The sequence below is a fragment of the Pleurodeles waltl genome, chromosome 12 (assembly GCF_031143425.1).
Source record: "Pleurodeles waltl isolate 20211129_DDA chromosome 12, aPleWal1.hap1.20221129, whole genome shotgun sequence".
In the NCBI taxonomy this organism is placed as follows: Eukaryota; Metazoa; Chordata; class Amphibia; order Caudata; family Salamandridae; genus Pleurodeles; species Pleurodeles waltl.
In genome coordinates, this window is record NC_090451.1 from 663,899,216 (window position 1) to 663,924,759 (window position 25,544).

The 25,544-nt window shown below is 42.8% G+C and overlaps 1 protein-coding gene across 2 annotated transcripts in view; it reads right to left on the minus strand.

Moving 5' to 3' along the window:
- Window positions 1-352: 352 nt before the first annotated feature.
- The window catches only part of ASH1L (ASH1 like histone lysine methyltransferase), a 719,892-nt gene continuing 694,700 nt past the window's right edge, over window positions 353-25,544 (minus strand). Inside the window, exons 27-28 of one of the 2 annotated variants that reach the window (XM_069218458.1) lie at window positions 8,066-8,367; window positions 353-2,760 (exon numbers count right to left, since the gene is read on the minus strand). In XM_069218458.1, the coding sequence (XP_069074559.1) occupies window positions 2,669-2,760; window positions 8,066-8,367 (394 nt within the window). In that variant the 3' untranslated portion in view covers window positions 353-2,668. The remainder of the gene's footprint in view (window positions 2,761-8,065; window positions 8,368-25,544) is intronic. The other variant, XM_069218459.1, reaches the window with a different exon arrangement.

The following is a 25,544-nucleotide window of genomic DNA, read 5'->3' on the forward strand; positions in this document are numbered from 1 at the left end:
CAGATCCAGATTGACGCCTGGGGAAATTCAAAGGTAAGGAATCTGCAACTAGAATGCTCTATCAGATTCTTTCTTTAATTAAAAAGAACTCAGTTGAAGGAAGCACAAATAAATGTCTTTGGTAAGTGAATACTGCAGTGTATATTGTTTTGTGATGATGACTGTGTGTGTGTGTTTCTATTCCATTACATACCTACTCTCTCAAATATTAAAACAAAAGAGACGGATGATGGAATCTAGGTGAATGTATGGAAAGGAGTTTTATGAAAACAGTAAAGTCCATGTTAACCAAAAATAAAAAATAAAATGATGGGAAAACCAAGGAAACAAAAACTGAAACCAACAACTCATAAATAGGAAATCTTTTTTCATTTAATACTAGACTTTCTCAAAAATTGAGGTGCAAGCTTTTTATGCAGTTACATCCAATGGTAAAAATGGTAATACATAATTAACAGAGATTAACATCAAAACAAAGGTCTATTTAGATATATTTTTGTAAAAATGAAATATATTAGCAGCATTTACTTTGCAACAATTGCGCAGCCTACACTCATGCAGACTAAAAGATCATATCTAGTTGCCATAATGTAGTGCTTCTTTGTCTTTTGATACTCACTCTTCCTTCCAGATGACACACCCTTTTTACTATTAGAAAAAGGCCACAAATAAAAAATGCATTACTTTCTACACTGGTTTCAAAGGGATTTCTTGCATCTATTTAAACAGCTGATTGTCTAAAACAATTGTGGTTTGCCTTTCAACAAAAGAAAGATAAAATGACAGAGAAAGTGTCTCTCTTCTATATTTTCTTTATTTTAAAAACCTTTTAGTGTTTAACACCATTGGAGCCCGCCCACCCCACAAGGACTTGCATTTAATATAACCAAAATGAAACAACAGAAGAGTTTAGACAGGAGTACAACAAAGCATGAGAGTATCTGATACTCAGGATTTTGTGAACTGTACAGGGGTCTCTAGAGTAAGAAAATATTCCAAACAATTTTCTTATTTGTTTTTTAATAAAATATTTCTCAAATGTTTTTTCCTTCCTTGTTTTTTTAAATCAAGACAAAGAATAATGGAATGAGACATGTTCCACTAGAAATTAATACCATAACATGATAACAGTAATGTACATTAGGACAAACTTGGTCCATTTATAAAGGAGCTTGTAACGATCGTATTGCTTTACATCCACACAGCAGATATATACAACTTGGCACATTATTAAAAAATGTTCCCTCCTCACTTTATAGGAACATCTAAAACAAGACAGTACTGTATATGCATATGTATGTTTTTGAAAAACCTAACAAAAGAAAACTGTAAAGCGTCTTTTTAAATAGGGCAGGTTATACACATCTTCCCCCTCCCCCTGTGCCATACTAGTGAGCCAGACTAACCTTGGATAATGTTTGTGGGACACTTGGCGAGGAGGGCTGCTTCACAGCATCTGATATCTAACAATACATGTTGTAAAGTATTAAATTCCAATACAACACTAGTAAAAAAAACTATTGCAATCACAAAATCCATGCGGTCTGCAGTTAATGACTCTGCTGAAGCTTCTGCAAATAACACTTTTCTGGGGTGATGGGGCAACGTGTGGGACGAATTGGGAAGGTAAAATAGGCATCTCTTTGAGAGACGGACATTTTAGCTGTACAGTTAGAACACGATAATAGTGTTTTCTTAAAATCAGTTCTTATATTCTACAATTCACAACAAATACTCTATAGATCTGAACACTGCTTGATGTTTTCATGTAGTGAAGAGTTTTTGTGTTTACTTTTCTTATTTTTTTAAAGTTTTCCTTCTCACAGCACTGGACACACAAAAACACACAGTTTATAATATTAAAAACAGGAAGAAAACATCAGCAATGTCTTCGTGTCAGATATATCTTCTTAAAAAATCTGCGGAAAAAAGTGTAAACACCCACTTTGAATGTTTTGAGGATGCTGTACAAGTGCTTCATACAATCAGTTATTGTTTCTTCTGGGAGGGTTTTGTCTTTGTCGTATGGAACAAGGCTACATCCAGGAATAAACCGTTGTACATTAGGCTATTGGCACTCTCTTCTAAGTCTGCCTTGTTTTGCCCCATTTCCTCTGCTTCTCTGGGCTTGTGCAAACTGCGAGCTGTCCCTGCCAAGGGAAAGCAGACTCTAGCGATATTCCTTCAGGAGTTCCTAAACTAAAGACGTCTGCTAGGTCAAGAGGTCAATGGAAATGCCAACAATTCATGCTTACAACTGCATCGGTAAGTTTAGTTCCTTTTATCACATTCTTAGCTTATTCCAAGCCATGCGTTCATTCCCTATATTGCTTCCTCACCCCTCCTCACTTAGCAGCGGGGAGAGTGAGCATAATAAATAATTTAACAACTTGGACATTTAATAACTTGTTTTTCCTCAGTACCTAACAGGAATACAAGGCACACCCAACAACACGCAAACCATAAGTGCACTGTAGATCAGAGTAGGTTGCTCAGCCCTCTTCCTCCGCACATAAGCAGTAACCACTTCTCGATCTTTTAGTCAGTTTTTTCTGTCCTCCTTGTCCTGGTTTTGTGTACAGAAACAGGGACAGGGTTGTATCTGCCTACTGGTCAGTCACCTTCAGATTTGGCAGTCAATCTCCCGGTTATGACACTTTCTGCAATGTCACTTCCTGAAGTTGCTCTCTAGGATTGTCAGAGTGCGCCTTCGCAGTTTTCTGCCTGACCCTTCCTCGAGCAGGTATGTGACGTCGATCGCTGAAAAAGAATAAAGTGGTTTAATAAACAGATGGGCTAACAAAAAATATCAGTCACCCAAGGCCACCAGTTAGAGTAACTTAATTAAGGCACACCTCTGGCCAACACGTGTCCCTCCACCTCCCTTATCTCATCTTCAGGGGTACAATCAACTGAACTGCCTTTTCTCAATGAAGGGTATACCCAATAAAGCAATGTTGGGAGATGGAGTAACTGAAAATGATTTCCGCTATTCATGCAAATCTTACAGACAATGGCATACACATCAAGCTGTGGTTTGCATATTGATATGGTGTAAATTGGGTTTTATTTTGCTTTCTTTCCAATGAAAGTGACAGGCACTATTCTTTAGAGTACTTCTAGCAGTAATTTTAATATGAAAGAGTAGTCAGCTTTATCCCTGAGCATTCATACATGTAACATACACGTTTTCATAACGTAAAAAATGTCAGAATACATATGGAGTGCAATAATGATTGGATTTGAAATATCTGAAGTTAAACAGATGGAGACAGACCACAGGATCACGAGATGACCTACATAAGTTCACCATACTACACAACGAAACCTACATAACTTTCGATTGATAATGATTAACCTAAGAAAAAACACATTCTTTAATTCTGCATTTTCAACAGAATGGCAGCTCACACATTCTTTCTATTGAGTCAAAGCAAATCAGGGACGTTTAGATGCGTTGAATTTTTTTTTAAAGATTCCCCTCAGTTATGGCGGTCTGATCTGTGTTTTTCTTCAGCATCAAAATAATTACTATTGAACATTTGTTCCTGGTACCATTGTTAAAAATGAATGTTCTCATTGCTGGTGTCAGTGCCAGAGAACTTTAACTGATGTATGTTGTGTAAGAAAAGTAAAATTCCATTACTAAACTGAGGATCTATGAAGGACTGTCACTCTGAAAGTAACTTATCCTGCATATCATCCATCTAATTGAAGAATTAATGCTATATGAAGGACTGAGAGCTAGAAAGGATATTCTTTGGATAAATATAATTAGCATTTTGTCCGTGAGAAACTAAAATGCAGGCAGCAATGTATTTTGAAAGTGAAGAAAAACACCAGTTTACAACTCTGCCAGTCTTGTTTCGGTTGCCAAGTAAGAGACAAGTTGTCAGATACGGAAACTGAGACTGATTCGCTCACGTCTACTAAGACTATATACCTTAATGTCAGTATAACAGGCAAGTAAGAGATACAGAAGACAAATTCTGCAGATATCACTTGTTTTAAAACGTAACACCCTCACCACTGCACAGGGTGTCAAATTAACAACTAGGCATTTAAGCTTAGCAGAACTCTGTAGAAGCAAAGAGCAGTTATGGCCTCCAACGTAAATACTACTCAGTCTTAGAATTAAAAGGGCCCAAAAATACACTGCAAGACAATTCTTTGTTTAAAGACACACTGAGAAAAACTAGATAAGTCGAATATATCTGGAAAATCTGACAATCCTTGTAAGAAACTAAATATAGCTCATCAGCAAGCAGCCCACAGCTCACTTAAGTTGCAGAGTCTCAGAAGACACTATGCCCATCAGCAATAACCAGGTTTCCAAAGAGGTACGAGCTACCTTTAGTAAAAACGTGTGCATTCTGCACAGAAACGGTGCGGCTGAGAGAACAGCAAAATGTAAGATACAATCTCTGCACACAGACTCAGGAATTAAGTTCAGTGCTTTAGCTGCAAATGTTCTGACATGAAATTCATCAGAATTATAAAATACATTTGCGCTGTAGGCAATTCTTGTACTTTCAATTCATTTCCTCTAGGCACATGTTGGTCTTTATTGAGGCAATCAGTATATTTCCTGGGAGCCATGCTAGCTGAACCTCTGTTTTCCAGTATCTCCTTCTCCTACCCTCGGACTCAGGCAGTCTGCCTTTACATCTTCCTTTCCAAATGTGCTCGGTGATGAATGATGAATTATGCATTACTTAGCTTTCACACATCACACTGTTGCTGTCCTGCACCTTCACTGTTTATTGTTGAACAAGTTATTAAGTTGTCAAAGAACAACAGAGGTTTGTTTAGAGTCCCTTTGGGATTATATTCCATACACTATTGAGCTCTGCCCACTAAAAATGTATCAGCTTCACTCAACCTTCAAGCAGATATTAACGGCCACCACTACCTTATAAAAAGTATGCGTCTGTTTTAGAACCTAAATGTGAGGCCTGGATCGGTCTAACCTTCATTGGATAGTCCAAGAACGGAAGCTGAACCCCTTAAATGTGGCTTGGAGCTTATCATTATGCAGGATCATGTGACAAGTAGGGGCAAATGGGTTGTTTAAAGTACATTTCTACTATCAATGCTCCCCACTCAAACCATATGAGCAGGTACAACACTGCTTGAATGATAGGTATAGGAAGGCAATAATTGACAATGAAGAGTTCATCCACCTGGACTGACCAAGATGCTTGGAAATGGCAATTACTAGCTAGCCTTGTTACTTTCGAAATCTACAGAATTAAGGGGCCACGTCTTATCTTGAAGGTTCTACTGATTATTCTGCAAACTTTAAATAAGCCAGTTTTTATTTTTGTTTGTTTTCAATTTTGCTGCAAATGTAGACAATCATTGTTAAAAAGCATCGTTAGGCATAGTGTACGATGCATCAGATACTTAAAATGGACGGTGTTCTTTCCAGGTGATCCATGTTACTGAGATATAAAATGGGGCAGCCCTGTGCTTTACAGAGCAAGGACAGCCCCACTGAGAAGAGCTAGGCCCAATACTGGCATACCAGTTGGAATGAGTACAATAGCTCATTCGACAGAGGTTTCATTGGATATCAGTCTTAAATGTTATTCTGGAGCACAATGAAGGATGACATGGATTTGATTTCCAGCTGTCATGGCAACCTCCCCTACCCATTACAGAAATATGAGACTTCAACATGTATAATCAATTAATTTTATGCATTATCAAATTCAGGGGGTGAGGAATTATCTTTTTTTATTACTCGTTTTCGTTTTAAATCAAATGTCCTAGGAGATGCCATTCGAGGGCTGACAATGGCTGGAAAATATGCGAACAAGCCAAATAACAATGGTTTTTGCCGGGCGCAGGTGTGGATTTCTGTTACTTATCATCAAACATCCGTTGATTCACTATGCAGTTTCTCCTCTATAAATGGTGAAGTATTCCCAGGGTTTCTTTCTTTGTGCCTCTGTGCCACCAACCCACTCTACAAGGGTTTTAAGAGCCAAAATTGCATGTTCACTTACTGAACAAGCACACAAGGGGACAACATGATTATGACAGCTATATCAGCAATAAAACACATTTTTAATCAAACCTAGGCCAAAAACATTTCTCACTACCCCGAAATTTAGTGGGTTAACACCAGGGCGGATATAAAGTTTATGCTCATAAAAAGCATATCAAAGAAAGGGAGTACTTTTTGTTACTAATTACTGAATAGTACAGGTTTTTTCTTCAGTGAGGGTCGTCACCCTTTTTGTATCCTACTCCCTCATCGAACCTAATAATCTTGGAGCATAAGCTGAGTCACATGTTGCCCAAGAAAATATGATTCGAGACGACCTATATATATAACAATTTAGGTATCTGCAAATCATTGGTTTCCTATCTGAGGAGCAAGAAAGTTCCTGTTACCAAATCTTGCACAATGGTGTGTTTCCATATAATTGAATACCTGTAAGAATTGGAACGTCTTGGTATTGGCAAATGCAGAATCAAAGTACAGACACCATCCAGGACAAGAAAATGTTGAAAGGATAATACTGTTGGGCTGAGTGTTGTGCTGATGTTGATACTCAGCCATTACTAGCTTTGGGAAAGGCAGACCTTCCATTATTGATAAAGGCCATTGGCAGATCAGTTTAAACTGTGAGAAAGATGAACTAAATAGCAATGGAATACTGTTCTGAGGTCTTAAATGCTTATACGTCGTTTAGACTCATGTTCAACACTTTCACATATTTACCGATTTCTGTTGAATTTTTATAAGAGGAAGGATTTATATTCAAAGACATTCCTTTCTTGCGTTGTGCAGTGATTCAAGCTACATCTCTGTTCCACCAAAATCCAAAACTGCAAATACATTTCTGTGGTTGCTTCATCTCCAAAGTAGAAGGCATGTGACCAAGCAGTTTGGCCAGACTCTTTTTGTCCAGTTTAGTCTGGTACTCACTAGGTTGGTTCCCATCTAAAATAATATAGACTAGCAAATGAAATGAATGAATGAATGCTGCAAAAAGGGAATGAAAATGACAGCGCCAATCGAGTGGCTTGACAAAAGCTTTTCCATCATTTTGGGCCTTTGCCAAGATCACTCGAAACGACAAGACCTTGGCTAGATCTAGAGATGACTTTTGTATCTAGAATATACCAACTTTCTGTGATTTGGGTTTTAAAATTGAATACAATAATTTGTTTGCTCTAAGCAGTGGCAGGTTATTAAGAGAGCGCAAATTCCTCACTGGTGGTGCTAGGAATAGCTTGAGATGATAAGACTGTTCCCCTATTGCACAGCTCAGAACGTCTGCTTGCATGCCCTGAATACTGCTCACCTATCCTGTTTGAGAATACTTCCTTCATCCACCTATTATAAACACACTTCTCTATTGGCAAATATGTGCGGTTCCACCCAGAAGAATACGTGAAAAACAAAAAAAAATTGAGAGAGACATCATTTTCCAAAGGCTGTGCAATTGATAGATAGATGATGCAAAACAGCCAAAATATATTTGAAATACAAATATGTCTCTCAGAACTGTCTTCTAAAGTGCAGGATATATGTGCTGGAGAATATCTCACAGGGTATGGCTTGGTGCAGGGGTAGGGATACTTTGATATCAAGGCAGTTTTGAAAGGGACGCACAGTTGTATAATGAGCTATGATGAAATTAAACACTTTGAAACACCCTCTGTTCAGACTCCACTAACTCAAGGGAAGAATTCATTAAGATAAATTATATTGCTAACGATTTCCAAAAGAAAATATGTGTACAATAAACTGTAGAATCTTTAGTGACATGAGGAAAAAGGGTACCTGTGGTGGAGTCCTAACACTAACGGTCTGTACAATTCATGTGAAAGGGATGATGGGAACCTAAACAGAATTTAATGGTGATTTTAATAACTAGATGAAGGTCACGTAAAACCTTCATCCTGATGTCTGGTTCCCCTAGCGTGGTATCTCGTGCTCCTGACACACAGAGTTTATTCTCTGTCCGATCCTCATAGGGAGTTGTCAAGGACGTCCCTTAGAGGAGATTCCCACCCAGACCTCAAAGGGAGAAAACTGTGATCTCACCGTTTTTCCCTGGGATTTTTTCTAGGAGATTCAGTAGGATTTGGTTCAGTTTTTCCCGTTGAATCTGCCTTCTCTCCTCTGGAGTGCACACTCGTCTTGCAATAAGGCTCGTCTCCTCCACTTTTTTTTCAGCGTGACAGATCTCCAGGGAGCTCACGTCTCGCTCAGACTCATCTAGGACAGGCATTTCACTCGGTGCAGGTTCCTGACTTGCCAACACCTCCTCCATGAGAGGCAGGTGGTCTTCATCCTGGCTGATCTCTTTGCTTGGTGGTTTTGTACGTTCTGATTTCCAAGATGACCTGACAAGGGTAAAATGGGGGTATAATGGTCAGTGTGCCTTGAAAAAAGATGACAAGTTTTAGGATCAGGACCTTTTAGATGAAAGGTTTTCTACAGACTCTCACCAAAGTAACAATAAGATTAAGTCATAGTTACTGACCTGTAACTTCAGTGCTGGTGTCATACATACATTTACATGTTGTGATTAATTATTCCTCCGTGTCGGATGATGGCCAAAGGAGGTCCCACGATTGAAGCCAGGGATCAGTAATTTCAATATGTTAATTTGTGGAAGATCCACTTCTTGGAAATCCCCACCAACTTGTCTCTTTATTAACCTTCCACCTTTATTTAAAAATGAGTATCCAGAATCTGTTGCGCGTGCATTGTAACCTCAAAACCACATTGGTAATGGCACTTATCAAGAGGAACATAATACTGGCATTATAACACCAAAAGCTTCTGAGCAGCTATTGAGCACATCAGCAAGACCTAAAAGATTTTAATTTAGATCAGATAACAAATAAGGAGAACATATTTAAAGTAGTTTACTGCTAACACAGGGGGTCCCGCTAGGGCTCCTAGAAGATGATTATCATTGATCCCATGTTGCAAACAAAGTTTTGTAAGGACAAAAGGTTCACAAAATGCACTGTACAAAAAGAGCACAGGCAGAGCCATCAAAATGTCTCTGCCATATTCCCATAAAAATTGGACGCCTCTCCGGCTTTTCTGTTGACGCTGCGGTGTATGATAATTTATTGGCAGGTTTTGCTTTTTAATGTTCACTAAAAAGCATTTTGTTTGTTCATCTAGAATCTAAACATTTTTGACATTATGATCAACAAAACAATCTCATGGGCTGGGAAAGCTGACTTAGCTAAACTAGGAATGTAAGTTACTTGCCATAGTCACTCTTGCACTCTTTTTGCTTAGTTTCTCACTATACAGTCTTGTCCGATTTTCCTATTTGACATCTACAAGAACAAGTTATTTACCTTCAGTAACACTCTTTCTGGTGGGTAATTTAATCACAAATAACTCACCTTTAGAACATCCCCAGATGCCAGACTGAAACAGTATTGCACCCACATAACAGTAGCAGGCGCTGTGCAGCTCTGCACTGACTTTGTTCCACCACGGATGCAACAATGGAGCTGTGTAAGTGCCAGCCTTGCATATCAACATAATTTTCTTTCTTGACTCTTTCTGCGCCATCGGAAGCAGAGCCCAACAATAATCAGAAGTACCAATGTGCCGGTCTTTTTTGGGTCCCTTTAAGATGGAAAAAGAGACCATTCTACAGAACGAGGAGACGGATGGGCAGTGACTAATCTGCGCTTAGATAGGTTTCCACCAGAAAGAGCATTATGGAAGGTAAGTAACTTCTTTATCTTTTGGATACTTCTAACTGCAAATGCCTCACCTTTGGAATAGATACCAAAGCAGTACCTCTGAAGGTGGTGAGTCTGTCGAATGGCTCAGACCAAAATATCCTGCAGTACCGACCAAACAAAACGCCATTCTCGTCGGACCCAGATGTCAAGTCAGGAGTGCCTTGTGAACCTGTGCACTGATGCCCACGTCAATACCTGACAAATGTTGGACTCGGCTTTCAGTACTTCTGGAGGCAGCTTCTTGGCCAATGCTTATCAGATATTAATGAATAGGACTATCAAGCTTGAAACAGTAATTTTCTTTTGTTGTGTTTCTTTGCCTGAGTGACCCCTACAAAAAACTGATTGTCCAGCCAATGGTCTATTGCAGTGGTTCCCAAACTGTGGGCCGGGGACCCCTGGGGGTCCGCGAAGCCTCCTCACAGGGTCCGCGACTGCTTAGAAAAATAAATAATATTAACAGATTAGGTCCCCAGCTTTCAGTAATGACTCATTAGGGCGTCCCCGGATTCCAATAATGATTCAGTGGGGGTCTCTGGATTCCAGTAATGATAAAGTGGGGGTCCAGAGATATCAAGAGGTTGTGAACTCAATGTAAAAGCTCAAAGCTATTTTAGGGGTCCAGCTGACTGAGTCTCTCCTCCTCCTTTTTGGGGTGAGGCAGAGTGAACAACATTGGGAGATTGATGGATGCCCAACAGGGAATGCAGTCATGACGTTTGAAAAAAAGGTCACCCTTGTGCTTAACATCATTTTATCTGGGCATAAGGTGTGTAAGGTGGCGGCAGAAAGACAGTTTGGAGTTCACTGACACAACAAGTCTTCAGTGTTAGGGGATGTAGTGAACACCTGTGCCTCGGTCTGAAGGAAGTACACATAAGGAAAGTGAGGACCAATCTGAGATTCCACAGTGGCATCACAAATGGTTTGGGAGCAAACATACAAGTCAAACCTTTTAAAAACTTCATCACAACAGGTGATTTGAACAAAAGCTGCAGGTCTGGTGTAAGGAAATGCCTCCTTGGCATGGTTACCCCTGACTTTTTGCCTTTGTTTATGCCAAGTTATGATTTGAAAGTGTGCTGAGGCCTGCTAACCAGCCCCCAGCACCAGTGTTATTTCCCTAACCTGTACCTTTGTTTCCACAATTGGCACACCCTGGCATCCAGGTAAGTCCCTTGTAGCTGGTACCCCTGGTACCAAGGGCCCTGATGCCAGGGAAGGTCTCTAAGGGCTGCAGCATGTCTTATGCCATCCTGGGGACCCCTCACTCAGCACAGACACACTGCTTGCCAGCTTGTGTGTGCTGGTGGGGAGAAAATGACTAAGTCGACATGGCACTCCCCTCAGGGTGCCATGCCAACCTCACACTGCCTATGGCATAGATAAGTCACCCCTCTAGTAGGCCTTACAGCCCTAAGGCAGGGTGCACTATACCATAGGTGAGGGCATAGGTGAATGAGCACTATGCCCCTACAGTGTCTAAGCAAAACCTTAGACATTGTAAGTGCAGGGTAGCCATAAGAGTATATGGTCTGGGAGTCTGTCATACACGAACTCCACAGCACCATAATGGCTACACTGAAAACTGGGAAGTTTGGTATAAAACTTCTCAGCACAGTAAATGCACACTGATGCCAGTGTACATTTTATTGTGAAATACACCCCAGAGGGCATCTTAGAGATGCCCCCTGAAACCATACCCGACTTCCAGTGTGGGCTGACTAGTTTTAGCAGCCTGCCACACACCAGACATGTTGCTGGCCACATGGGGAGAGTGCCTTTGTCACTCTGTGGCTAGTAACAAAGCCTGTACTGGGTGGAGGTGCTTCTCACCTCCCCCTGCAGGCACTGTAACACCTGGCGGTGAGTCTCAAAGCCTCACCCCCTTTGTTACAGCACCCCAGGGCACTCCAGCTAGTGGAGCTGCCCGCCCCCTCCGGCCACGGCCCCACTTTTGGCAGCAAGGCCGGAGGAGATAATGAGAAAAACAAGGAGGAGTCACTGGCCAGTCAGGACAGCCCCTAAGGTGTCCTGAGCTGAGGTGACTCTTACTTTTAGAAATCCTTCATCTTGCAGATGGAGGATTCCCCCAATAGGATTAAGGATGTGCCCCCCTCCCCTCAGGGAGGAGGCACAAAGAGGGTGTAGCCACCCTCAGGGCTAGTAGCCATTGGCTACTAACCCCCCAGACCTAAACACACCCCTAAATCGAGTATTTAGGGGCTCCCAGAACCTAGGTAACTAGATTCCTGCAACCTAAGACGAAGAAGGACTGCTGACCTGAAAGCCCTGCAGAGAAGACAGAGACACCAACTGCTTTGGCCCCAGCTCTACCGGCCTGTCTTCCCACTTCAAGAAAAACTGCAACAGCGACGCGTTCCACAGGGTCCAGCGACCTCTGAAGCCTCAGAGGACTACCCTGCATCTAAAAGGACCAATAACTCCCGAGGACAGCGGCTCTGCTCCAAACTGCTCCAAAGAAGAAACATCTTTGCAACAAAGAAGCAACTTTTAAAGAACACACGTTTCCCGCCGGAAGCGTGAGACTTTGCACTCTGCACCCGACGCCCCCGGCTCGACTTGTGGAGAACCAACACTACAGGGAGGACTCCCCGACGACTGTGAGCCTGTGAGTAGCCAGAGTTGACCCCTCCTTAGCCCCCACAGCGACGCCTGCAGAGGGAATCCAGAGGCTCCCCCTGACCACGACTGCCTGCTTCTAAGAACCCGACGCCTGGTAAGGACACTGCACCCGCAGCCCCCAGGACCTGAAGGATCCAACCTCCAGTGCAGGAGCGACCCCCAGGTGGCCCTCTCCCTTGCCCAGGTGGTGGCTACCCCGAGGAGCCCCCCCCCCCCTTGCCTGCATCGCTGAAGAGACCCCTGGGTCTCCCATTGAACTACATTGCAAACCCGACGCCTGTTTTCACACTGCACCCGGCCGCCCCCGTGCCGCTGAGGGTGTACTTTTTGTGCTGACTTGTGTCCCCCCGGTGCCCTACAAAACCCCCCTAGTCTGCCCTCCGAAGATGCTGGTACTTACCTGCTGGCAGACTGGAACCAGGGCACCCCCTTCTCCATTGAAGCCTATGTGTTTTGGGCACCACTTTGACCTCTGCACCTGACCGGCCCTGAGCTGCTGGTGTGGTAACTTTGGGGTTGCTCTGAACCCCCAACGGTGGGCTACCTTGGACCCAACTTTGAACCCTGTAGGTGGTTTAATTACCTGCAAAACTAACAAACACTTACCTTCCCCAGGAACTGTTGAAAATTGCACTGTGTCCAGTTTTAAAATAGCTTATTGCCATTTGTGTGAAAACTGTATATGCTATTTTGATAATTCAAAGTTCCTAAAGTTCCTAAGAGAAATACTTTTAATTTAAAGTATTGTTTGTATATCTTGAACCTGTGGTTCTTAAAATAAACTAAGAAAATATATTTTTCTATATAAAAACCCTATTGGCCTGGAATAGTCTTTGAGTGTGTGTTCCTCATTTATTGCCTGTGTGTGTACAACAAATGCTTAACACTACCCTCTGATAAGCCTACTGCTCGACCACACTACCACAAAATAGAGCATTAGAATTATCTCTTTTTGCCACTATCTTACCCCTAAGGGGAACCCTTGGACTCTGTGCATGCTATTTCTTACTTTGAAATAATAAATACAGAGCCAACTTCCTACATCTGGTAAACGTAAAAAGGCTGAAAGGGCCGACAAATAACAGTTCACAGTGCCCACTGCAAGTCCTTGCTGGGCCAGAGATTAATACAAACAACAACACATAGGAAAGTCTGGCCCGTAAAGGGTCCGTACTTATGATGTCACAACAGACTACAAACTTGGTCTAGCGCCCAGCACAAACAGTCTTTGTGGAGGGATGCCTCATTGCAAGAGTGACATTGTCAACTTTAGGAGGACGTTCAAACACAGTTACCGGCCGCCACTCAACCTCCAAACATGGAGGTGCAGATTGCACTGGTCTGGGGGCAGAACTAATTCCCCCATCCCCAATTGCTACGAAAGGACATCTTCCAATAGTGGTAGACTGATCGGAGGGCAGGTGCTTATGCCCAGAAATTCCAGATACCACATTTTCCTTTCCCAATACAAAGCCGCTAGGATTACTTGGGCCCGGTCGTTCCCGATCTTCAGAACTTGGGGCAGGAGAGGCAGAAAGGCATACAGGAGCTCTGTGCTCCACAATATCCATAATGCATTCCAAGAGAGAGCCTTCTTGGGAACTCTAGTGTCTAAACCTTTTGACATAGCATGTTCTCAGTAGTGGTGAAAAGATCTATTCATTGCTGGAAAATGCCCTGGGGTATAATCACCATTCATGATCTGCTAGGTGCACCTCTGTGTTTGTCCACTCTAGTGCACAGAGATCCCCCCCAGGTGATTTACATTCAAGGAAATGCCCTGAGGCTCCAGCGAGATCCAGAGATGAAGTGCCTCTTGGCACAGGACCTAGGACTCTATCCCACCCTGCTTGTTGCAGTGCCACTTTGCAGTTCTGTTGACAAGAACCTTAACAAGCCACCCCTTAATGGGTAGTAGGAAATATTTCAGCACATGGTGAACAGCCTGCAATTCCAAAAAGCTGATTTGGAGACGGCTGTCTGCCGAACACCAGAGGTGCCTGTGCGCCACTTAGCCCAGAATACCTCCCCATTCCAGCAGTGATGCATCCCTCATTACGGTCAATTCTGGGTGAAACAGGAAGAGGGGCCTGCCTCCAGTCTAATTGCTGCTGAGCCACCAATGCAGATCTTTTGCGATCTTGTCCAAAACCAGAATGAAATCTGACCAGTTCCCTGGTGCTGGGCCACTAAGACTTCATATTAAACTGCAGAGCTCGCATATGCCATAGTCAATGAGAAGGATGGCAAGAGGCCAAGAAGCCTAACAGCCACTCCGACCCAGGAGTGAGACTAAAACTGTTGTGGAGGATCGAAATCCAGAAACAACACAGTTTCCAGGTTGGCTCCAAAGAAATGGACCCTCTGTGAACGATATGTTAAGAGTGAGCTCCAACGATATCTAAAGGTTCGCTGTCGCCTGGAGATGGTCTACAACTTACTGTAGCCAGCTCTCCTTTAACAACCAGTCAGTGAGGAAAGGAAAGAAAATAGGTTAATTACCTGTAACTGCAGTTCTCCAGTATTGGTATCTTTCATAGATTCACATGCTTGAATCATTCCCCGTCGCCGAGATGGGAGTCCCCGGTAATTTAATAAAGCAGTATATATATCACTATCATAGGCTATAATGGCAATGAGGTCAGTTTAATAGCCTATCCATGTCCTTTTTCAAAAAAGGACCAAACTTGAACTATAACCAATCAGGCGACAGCACCCTCTAGAACACTCCCAACAGAGGCTGAGTCCCTCAGATTTTCAAGCACAAGTGGAAATAGATAATCCCGAGCTATAAGGGGAGCCTCTCTGGGGAGGAGGGTGGGTTGCATGTAAATCTATGAAAGATATCAATGCTGGAGAACTGCAGCTACAGGTAATTAAGTTATTTTCTTCTCCAGTATTGGATCTTTCATAGATTCACATGCTTGAATCATAATCGCAAGCAGTTACTGTATTTGTATATCTTATAGTATTAGTGCAAATAGTGGATGGTGGGTAGAAAATATATACAAAACATTCATATGCAACATAATAAATGTATATATATATATATATGGAAAATGTCACTTACCCAGTGTACATCTGTTCGTGGCATTAGTCGCTGCAGATTCACATGCTGTGCACATCCCGCCATCTGGTGTTGGGCTCGGAGTGTTACAAGTTGTTTTTCTTCGAAGAAGTCTTTTCGAGTCACGAGATCGAGGGACTCCTCCCATTTCGGCTCCATTGCGCATGGGCGTCGACTCCATTTTAGATTGTTTTCCCCCCGCAGAGGGTGAGGTAGGAGTTGTATATGCTAGTAATAGTGCCCATGCAATGGAGTGAATACGTATGTACATAATGTAGTTTAAAGTAATATATATATTTACAAATATACAGATGTTCAAGATCAACTTCTAACCGGCTACAGGCTCCCGGAGAGGCGGGTGGGCGCATGTGAATCTGCAGCGACTAATGCCACGAACAGATGTACACTGGGTAAGTGACATTTTCCGTTCGGTGGCATGTGTAGCTGCAGATACACATGCTGTGCATAGACTAGTAAGCAGTTATCTCCCCAAAAGCGGTGGTTCAGCCTGTAGGAGTTGAAGTTGTCTGAAACAATGTTTGTAGTACTGCTTGGCCTACTGTGGCTTGCTGTGTTGTTAGCACGTCTACACAGTAGTGTTTGGTAAATGTATGAGGCGTAGACCATGTAGCTGCCTTACATATCTCTGTCATTGGAATATTTCCTAGAAAGGCCATGGTAGCACCTTTCTTTCTAGTTGAGTGTGCCTTTGGTGTAATAGGCAGTTTTCTTTTTACTTTAAGATAACAGGTTTGAATGCACTTAACTATCCATCTAGCAATGACTTGCTTAGAAATTGGATTTCCTGTATGAGGTTTTTGGAAAGCAATAAATAATTGTTTTGTTTTGCGAATTAGTTTTGTTCTGTCAATGTAGTACATTAACGCTTTTTTGATGTCTAATGTATGTAGTGCTCTTTCAGCTACAGAGTCTGGCTGTGGGAAGAACACTGGTAATTCTACTGTTTGATTTAAGTGGAACGGTGATATGACTTTTGGTAAAAATTTAGGATTTGTTCGTAGAACTACTTTATGCTTGTGTATCTGAATAAATGGTTCTTGTATGGTAAATGCTTGAATTTCACTTACTCTTCTTAAAGATGTGATGGCAATTAAAAATGCAACTTTCGATGTTAAGTATTGCATTTCACAAGAGTGCATGGGCTCAAAAGGTGGACCCATGAGTCGTGTTAAGACAATGTTGAGGTTCCATGAAGGAACTGGTGGTGTTCTTGGTGGTATAATTCTCTTTAGACCTTCCATAAATGCTTTTATGACTGGTATTCTAAATAGAGAAGTTGAGTGCGTAATTTGCAGGTAAGCTGAAATTGCTGTAAGATGTATTTTAATGGAAGAAAAAGCTAGCTTTGATTTTTGCAAATGTAGTAAGTATCCTACGATGTCTTTGGCAGATGCGTGTAAGGGTTGAATTTGATTATTGTGGCAGTAATAAGCAAATCTTTTCCACTTATTTGCATAGCAATGTCTAGTGGTAGGTTTCCTAGCTTGTTTTATGACCTCCATACATTCCTGTGTAAGGTCTAAATGTCCGAACTCTAGGACTTCAGGAGCCAGATTGCTAGATTCATCAATGCTGGATTTGGGTGTCTGATCTGTTGTTTGTGTTGCGTTAACAGATCTGGTATGTTTGGTAGTTTGACATGAGGCACTACTGAGAGGTCTAGTAGTGTTGTGTACCAAGGTTGCCTTGCCCATGTTGGTGCTATTAGTATGAGTTTGAGTTTGTTTTGACTCAGCTTGTTTACTAGATATGGAAGGAGTGGGAGAGGGGGAAAAGCGTAAGCAAATATCCCTGACCAACTTATCCATAACGCATTGCCCTGAGACTGATCTTGTGGGTACCTGGATGCGAAGTTTTGGCATTTTGTGTTTTCCTTTGTTGCAAATAGATCTATTTGTGGTGTTCCCCAACTCTGGAAGTAAGTATTCAGTATTTGGGGGTGAATCTCCCATTCGTGGATCTGTTGGTGATCCCGAGAAAGATTGTCCGCTAGCTGGTTCTGAATTCCTGGAATAAATTGTGCTATTAGGCGAATGTGGTTGTGAATCACCCAATGCCATATTTTCTGTGCCAGGAGACACAACTGTGTTGAGTGTGTGCCTCCCTGTTTGTTTAGGTAATACATCGTTGTCATGTTGTCTGTTTTGACAAGAATGTGTTTGTAGCGTTTTATGGGTTGAAATGCTTTCAGCGCTAGAAATACTGCCAATAGTTCTAAGTGATTTATGTGAAACTGTTTTTGGTGAGTGTCCCATTGTCCTTGGATGCTGTATTGATTGAGGTGTGCTCCTCACCCTATCATGGAGGCATCTGTTGTTATTACATATTGTGGCACTGGGTCTTGGAAAGGCCGCCCTTGTTTTAAATTTATACTGTTCCACCATTGAAGCGAGGTGTATGTTTGGCGGTCTACCAACACCAGATCTAAAATTTGACCCTGTGCCTGTGACCACTGTGATGCTAGGCACTGTTGTAAGGGCCGCATGTGCAACCTTGCGTTTGGGACAATGGCTATGCATGAAGACATCATGCCTAGGAGTTTCATCACCTTTTTGACTTGTATTTTTTTATTTGGATACATGGCTTGTATTACATTGTGAAATGCCTGAACCCTTTGTGGACTTGGAGTGGCAATCCCCTTTGCTGTGTTGATTGTCGCCCCTAAGTATTGCTGTGTTTGACACGGCAGAAGGTGTGACTTTGTGTAGTTGATTGAGAAACCTAGTTTGTGGAGGGTCTTTATGACATATTTTGTGTGTTGTGAACACCTTTCTAGAGTGTTGGTTTTGATTAACGAATCGTCTAGGTACGGGAACACATGTATTTGCTGCCTTCTCATATGTGCAGCTACGACTGCTAGGCACTTTGTAAAAACTCTTGGCGCAGTTGTTATTCCGAATGGCAACACCTTGAATTGGTAATGTATTCCTTGGAATACAAACCTTAAGTACTTTCTGTGTGAAGGATGTATCGGTATATGGAAATATGCATCCTTTAGGTCTAGTGTTGTCATGTAGTCTTGTTGTTTGATTAGTGGGATTAGGTCTTGTAATGTCACCATGTGAAAGTGATCTGATTTGATGTAGGTATTTAATGTTCGGAGATCTAATATAGGTCTCAGAATCTTGTCTTTTTTGGGTATGAGAAAGTACAGAGAGTAAACTCCTGTTCCTTTCTGGTGTTCTTGTACTAATTCTATTGCTTCTTTTAGTAGTAATGCCTGAACTTCTAGTCCTAGAAGATCTATATGTTGTTTTGACATGTGTGTTTTCGGTGGTACGTTTGGAGGGAATTTGAGAAATTCTATGCAATAACCATGCTGGATAATTGCCAGTACCCAAGTGTCTGTTGTTATCTCCTCCCAATGTTTGTAAAATTGTCTTAGTCTCCCCCCCACAGGTGTTATGTGTTGGGGATGTGTGACTTGGAAGTCACTGTTTGTTTTGAGGGGTTTTGGGGCTTTGGAACTTTCCTCTATTTTTTTGGAATTGTGCCCCTCTATATTGCCCCGAAAACTTCCCCGCTGGTATTGGCTTTGATAAGTGGGCCTTGCTTGTGAGGTTGTGGCCTCTGTAGGTTGACCTCCCCTAAATGGTGTTTTGCGAAATGTGCCTCTGCTTTGTGGGGAGTAGAGTGCGCCCATGGCTTTTGCGGTATCAGTATCTTTTTTGAGTTTTTCAATAGCAGTGTCGACTTCCGGTCCAAACAACTGCTGTTCATTAAAGGGCATATTCAGCACGGCTTGTTGTATTTCCGGCTTGAACCCTAACGTACGCAACCATGCGTGTCTCCTTATTGTTATTGCAGTATTTACTGTCCTTGCAGCTGTATCTGCTGCGTCCATTGATGACCGTATCTGATTATTGGAGATACTTTGTCCTTCTTCTACCACTTGTTGTGCCCTTTTCTGGAATTCTTTGGGTAAGTGTTCTATGAAATGCTGCATTTCGTCCCAATGAGCTCTATCGTATCTTGCCAAAAGTGCTTGTGAATTGGCAATACGCCATTGGTTTGCTGCTTGTGCTGCAACTCTTTTACCCGCAGCATCGAATTTGCGACTCTCCCTGCCTGGAGGTGGTGCATCTCCAGAGGTATGAGAGTTTGCTCTCTTGCGAGCTGCCCCAACAACCACAGAATCTGGTGTTAATTGCTGCGTAATATAAACAGGGTCTGCTGGTGGTGGCTTGTACTTTTTTTCCACCCTTGGAGTTATGGCTCTGCCTTTAACAGGCTCCTGAAATATTTGTTTTGAATGTTTTAGCATTCCTGGGAGCATAGGTAAGCTTTGGTATTGGCTATGAGTGGAGGAGAGTGTATTGAATAAAAAGTCATCCTCAATTGGTTCTGAATGCAAGGTGACGTTATGAAACGCAGCTGCCCTTGAGACCACCTGCGTGTAGGATGTACTGTCGTCAGGTGGCGACGGCCTTGTAGGGTAACAGTCTGGGCTGTTATCTGATACAGGAGCATCATAAAGGTCCCATGCATCAGGATCATCTTGACTCATTGCAGTATGAGTCGGAGATTGCATCAGTGGTGGAGTGGCTACCGGTGATGTGTGTATTGATGGTGGTGGAGACGGTGGTGGAGTTGTTTGTCTTGCCACCTTTGCCTGTGGCTGCTTGTCCTTTTCTTGAAAGGCAAGTCTTCTTTTCATCTTAATTGGGGGAAGAGTGCTTATCTTCCCTGTGTCTTTTTGAATGTGGAGCCTTCTTTGAGTGTAGTCTGGCTCAACAGATTGAAGTTCCTCTCCGAACTTATGTCCTTGCATCTGGGAGGACAATCCCTGTTCCTCTGTGTAGAAACCTGTTTTCGGTTCCGAGGCTGGATGTTTCGGAATCGAAATCTTTTCGGTCGCCTTTTAGGGCTCCGAGGCAACCTTCTTTATTTTCGGCGTCGTGGTTTCTCGGTGCCGAACCATTTCGGTGCCACTGTCTCGGTGCCGAATCTGTTCGAAGCCGCTGTCTCGGGCCCGAGATTGCTGTGTGGCGGTATCTCGACCGGAGTCGGATGACTTCGCCACATGCATGCCCTTTTTCGGTGCCGATGATCGGTCACCTATTTTTCGGGTTAAGCCATGGCCTGCTGGCGGTGGCGTCCCCTGGGCTTTTGTTGTCTTCTCGTGAGTTTTATGTTTCGACGTCTTACTCACGGTTTTCGGCGTTTCTTCGGGATCGAGCTCGTCCGAGTCCGATTCATGGATGGAGAAGCTTTCTTCTTCCTCCTCGAAACACCCTTGTCCTGTCGGCGCCGACGCCATCTGCAGTCTTCTTGCTCTTCGGTCTCTTAATGTCTTCCTCGACCGAAACGCTCGACAGGCTTCACAGGTATCCTCCTTGTGCTCTGGAGACAGACACAAGTTACAGACCAGATGCTGATCTGTATATGGATACTTGTTATGGCATTTTGGGCAGAAGCGGAATGGGGTCCGTTCCATCAGCCTTGAAGGGACACGTGGCCGGGCCAACCAGGCCCCGACGGGGGGATCGAAAAAACCCTGAAGGGCCACCGGAGCTCTTCAAAAGTCAGTGTCGATCTGTTATAACTAACCTGATACCGAACGCAAACAATACCGACGATTTTTCCGAGAAGCTAACTAACTTTCCGACCCGAAACACGGAGCGAAAAGGAACACGTCCGAACCCGATGGGGGAAAAAAAACAATCTAAGATGGAGTCGACGCCCATGCGCAATGGAGCCGAAATGGGAGGAGTCCCTCGATCTCGTGACTCGAAAAGACTTCTTCGAAGAAAAACAACTTGTAACACTCCGAGCCCAACACCAGATGGCGGGATGTGCACAGCATGTGTATCTGCAGCTACACATGCCACCGAACATATATATATATATGGAAAATGTCACTTACCCAGTGTACATCTGTTCGTGGCATGAGTCGCTGCAGATTCACATGCTGTGCACAGTCCGCCGTCTGGTGTTGGGCTCGGAGTGTTACAAGTTGTTTTTCTTCGAAGAAGTCTTTTCGAGTCACGAGACCGAGGGACTCCTCCCCTTTCGGTTCCATTGCGCATGGGAGTCGACTCCATCTTAGATTGTTTTCCCCGCAGAGGGTGAGGTAGGAGTTGTGTATGTTAGTCATAGTGCCCATGCAATGGAATGAATACGTATGTACATAATAAAGGTTAAAGTAATATATTTACAAATGTACAATTGTTTAAGATTTACTTCTTAACGGCTACAGGCTCCCGGGGAGGCGGGTGGGCGCATGTGAATCTGCAGCGACTCATGCCACGAACAGATGTACACTGGGTAAGTGACATTTTCCGTTCGATGGCATGTGTAGCTGCAGATACACACGCTGTGCATAGACTAGTAAGCAGTTATCTCCCCAAAAGCGGTGGTTCAGCCTGTAGGAGTTGAAGTAGTTTGAAATAATGTTCTTAGTACAGCCTGACCTACTGTGGCTTGTTGTGCAGTTAACACATCTACACAGTAGTGCTTGGTAAATGTATGAGGCGTAGACCATGTTGCTGCCTTACATATTTCGTTCATTGGAATATTTCCTAGAAAGGCCATGGTAGCCCCTTTCTTTCTGGTTGAGTGTGCCTTTGGTGTAATAGGCAGCTCTCTCTTTGCTTTAAGATAGCATGCTTGAATACACTTAACTATCCACCTGGCAATGCCTTGTTTTGAAATTGGATTTCCTGTATGAGGTTTTTGAAAGGCAATAAATAGTTGTTTTGTCTTCCTAATTTGTTTTGTTCTGTCAATGTAGTACATTAGTGCTCTCTTGATGCCTAATGTATGTAGTGTTCTTTCAGCTACCGAATCTGGCTGTGGGAAGAACACTGGTAATTCTACTGTTTGATTTAAGTGGAACGGTGAGATAACCTTTGGTAAGAATTTTGGATTTGTTCTTAGAACTACCTTATTCTTGTGTATTTGAATAAATGGTTCTTGTATGGTAAATGCCTGAATCTCACTCACTCTTCTTAGAGATGTGATGGCAATGAGAAATGCAACTTTCCACGTTAAGTATTGCATTTCACAAGAATGCATGGGTTCGAAAGGTGGACCCATGAGCCTTGTTAAGACAATGTTGAGGTTCCATGAAGGAACAGGTGGTGTCCTTGGTGGTATAATTCTCTTTAGGCCTTCCATAAACGCTTTAATGACAGGTATTCTAAATAGGGAAGTTGAATGAGTAATCTGCAGGTAAGCAGATATTGCGGTGAGATGTATCTTTATGGAAGAGAAAGCTAGATTTGATTTTTGCAAATGTAGTAAATATCCTACTACATCTTTTGGAGATGCGTGCAATGGTTGAATTTGATTATTATGGCAGTAACAAACAAATCTTTTCCATTTATTTGCATAGCAGTGTCTAGTGGAAGGTTTTCTAGCTTGTTTTATGACCTCCATACACTCTTGTGTGAGGTCTAAGTGTCCAAATTCTAGGATTTCAGGAGCCAAATTGCTAGATTCAGCGATGCTGGGTTTGGATGCCTGATCTGTTGTTTGTGTTGTGTTAACAGATCTGGTCTGTTGGGTAGCTTGACATGAGGTACTACTGACAGGTCTAGTAATGTTGTATACCAAGGTTGTCTTGCCCATGTTGGTGCTATTAGTATGAGTTTGTTTTGACTCAATCTGTTTACTAGATATGGAAGGAGAGGGAGAGGGGGAAAAGCGTACGCAAATATCCCTGACCAATTCATCCATAGAGCATTGCCTTGGGATTGATGGTGTGGGAACCTGGATGCGAAGTTTTGGCATTTTGCGTTTTCTTTTGTTGCAGATAGATCTATTTGAGGTGTTCCCCAAATTTGAAAGTAAGTGTTCAGTATTTGGGGGTGAATTTCCCATTCGTGGACTTGTTGGTGATCCCGAGAGAGATTGTCTGCTAGCTGGTTCTGGATCCCTGGAATAAATTGTGCTATTAGGCGAATGTGGTTGTGAATTGCCCGATGCCATATTTTTGGTGTTAGGAGACACAACTGTGTCGAGTGTGTCCCCCCGTTTGTTTAAATAATACATTGTTGTCATGTTGTCTGTTTTGACAAGAATGTATTTGTGGGTTATCATGGGTTGAAATGCTTTCAACGCTAGAAATACTGCTAACAGTTCAAAGTGATTTATGTGAAACTTCCTTTGATGTATGTCCCATTGTCCTTGGATGCTGGGTTGATTGAGGTGTGCTCCCCACCCTGTCATGGAAGCATCCGTTGTTATGACTTATTGTGGCACTGGGTCTTGGAAAGGCAGCCCTTTGTTTAAATTTGTACTGTTCCACCATAGAAGCGAGATGTATGTTTGGCGGTCTATCAACACCAGATCTAGAAGTTGACCCTGTGCATGTGACCATTGTGATGCTAGGCATTGTTGTAAGGGCCGCATGTGCAATCTTGCGTTTGGGAAAATGGCTATGCATGAAGACATCATGCCTAGGAGTTTTAATACCATTTTTGCTTGTATCTTTTGTGTTGGATACATGGCCTGTATCACCTTGTGAAATGTTTGAACCCTTTGTGGACTTGGAGTGGCTATCCCTTCTGTTGTGTTGATTGTCGCTCCTAAGTATTGCTGTGTTTGACACGGCAAAAGGTGTGACTTTGCATAGTTGATGGAGAAACCCAGCTTGTGAAGGGTCTGTATGACATACTTTGTGTGACGTGAACACCTTGTTAGTGTGTTGGTCTTGATTAACCAGTCGTCTAAGTAAGGGAACACGTGTATCTGCTGCCTTCTGATATGTGCAGCTACTACTGCCAGGCATTTTGTAAAGACTCTTGGCGCAGTTGTTATTCCGAATGGCAACACTTTGAATTGGTAATGTATTCCTTTGAATACGAACCTTAGGTATTTCCTGTGGGAAGGATGTATCGGTATGTGGAAATACGCATCCTTTAGGTCTAATGTTGTCATGTAGTCTTGCTGTTTGAGCAGTGGGATTACGTCTTGTAATGTGACCATGTGAAAGTGGTCTGATTTGATGTAGGTATTTAGTGTTCTGAGATCTAGTATTGGTCTCAGAGTTTTGTCCTTCTTTGGTATTAGAAAATACAGGGAGTAAACTCCTGTGTTTTTCTGTAGGCTTGGTACTAATTCTATTGCGTCCTTTTGTAGTAATGCTTGAACTTCTAGTCCTAGAAGATCTATATGCTGTTTTGACATATTGTGTGTTTTCGGTGGGACGTTTGGAGGGAATTTGTGAAATTCTATGCAATAGCCATGTTGGATAATTGCTAAGACCCAAGTGTCTGTTGTTATTTCTTCCCAAGATTCGTAGAATTGGCTTAGTCTTCCCCCCACTGGTGTTGTGTGATGGGGTTGTGTGACTTGTGAGTCACTGTTTATTTTGAGGGGTTTTGGGACCTTGAAATTTTCCCAGACTGCTTGGGAATTGGCCTCCTCTATATTGTCCCCGAAAACCTCCCCTTTGATATTGACCCTGGTAGGTAGGTGGTCTTGTCTGTGAAGTGTTGGTTTCTGTGGGTTGACCCCGAAACCCTTCCCTAAAAGGTGTCTTCCGAAATGTGCCTCTGCTCTGCGGGGAGTAGAGTGCGCCCATGGCTTTGGCTGTATCGGTGTCCTTTTTTAGTTTTTCAATGGCAGTGTCTACCTCCGGCCCAAACAATTGCTGTTTATTAAACGGCATATTGAGCACAGCCTGTTGGATTTCGGGTTTGAACCCAGAAGTGCGCAGCCAAGCGTGCCTCCGTATTGTGACTGCAGTGTTTATTGTCCTTGCAGCTGTATCGGCTGCATCAATGGAAGACCGTATCTGATTGTTCGAGATACTTTGTCCCTCTTCCACCACTTGTTGCGCTCTTTTTTGGAACTCCTTGGGAAGGTGTTCGATGAAATGTTGCATTTCATCCCAATGAGCCCTGTCGTATCTTGCCAAGAGTGCTTGCGAGTTGGCGATACGCCACTGATTTGCTGCTTGTGCTGCAACTCTTTTTCCCGCTGCATCAAATTTGCGGCTCTCCTTGTCTGGAGGTGGTGCGTCGCCTGATGTATGAGAGTTGGCTCTTTTACGAGCTGCCCCCACAACTACTGAGTCCGGTGTTAGTTGTGTTGTAATAAATATTGGGTCTGTGGGAGA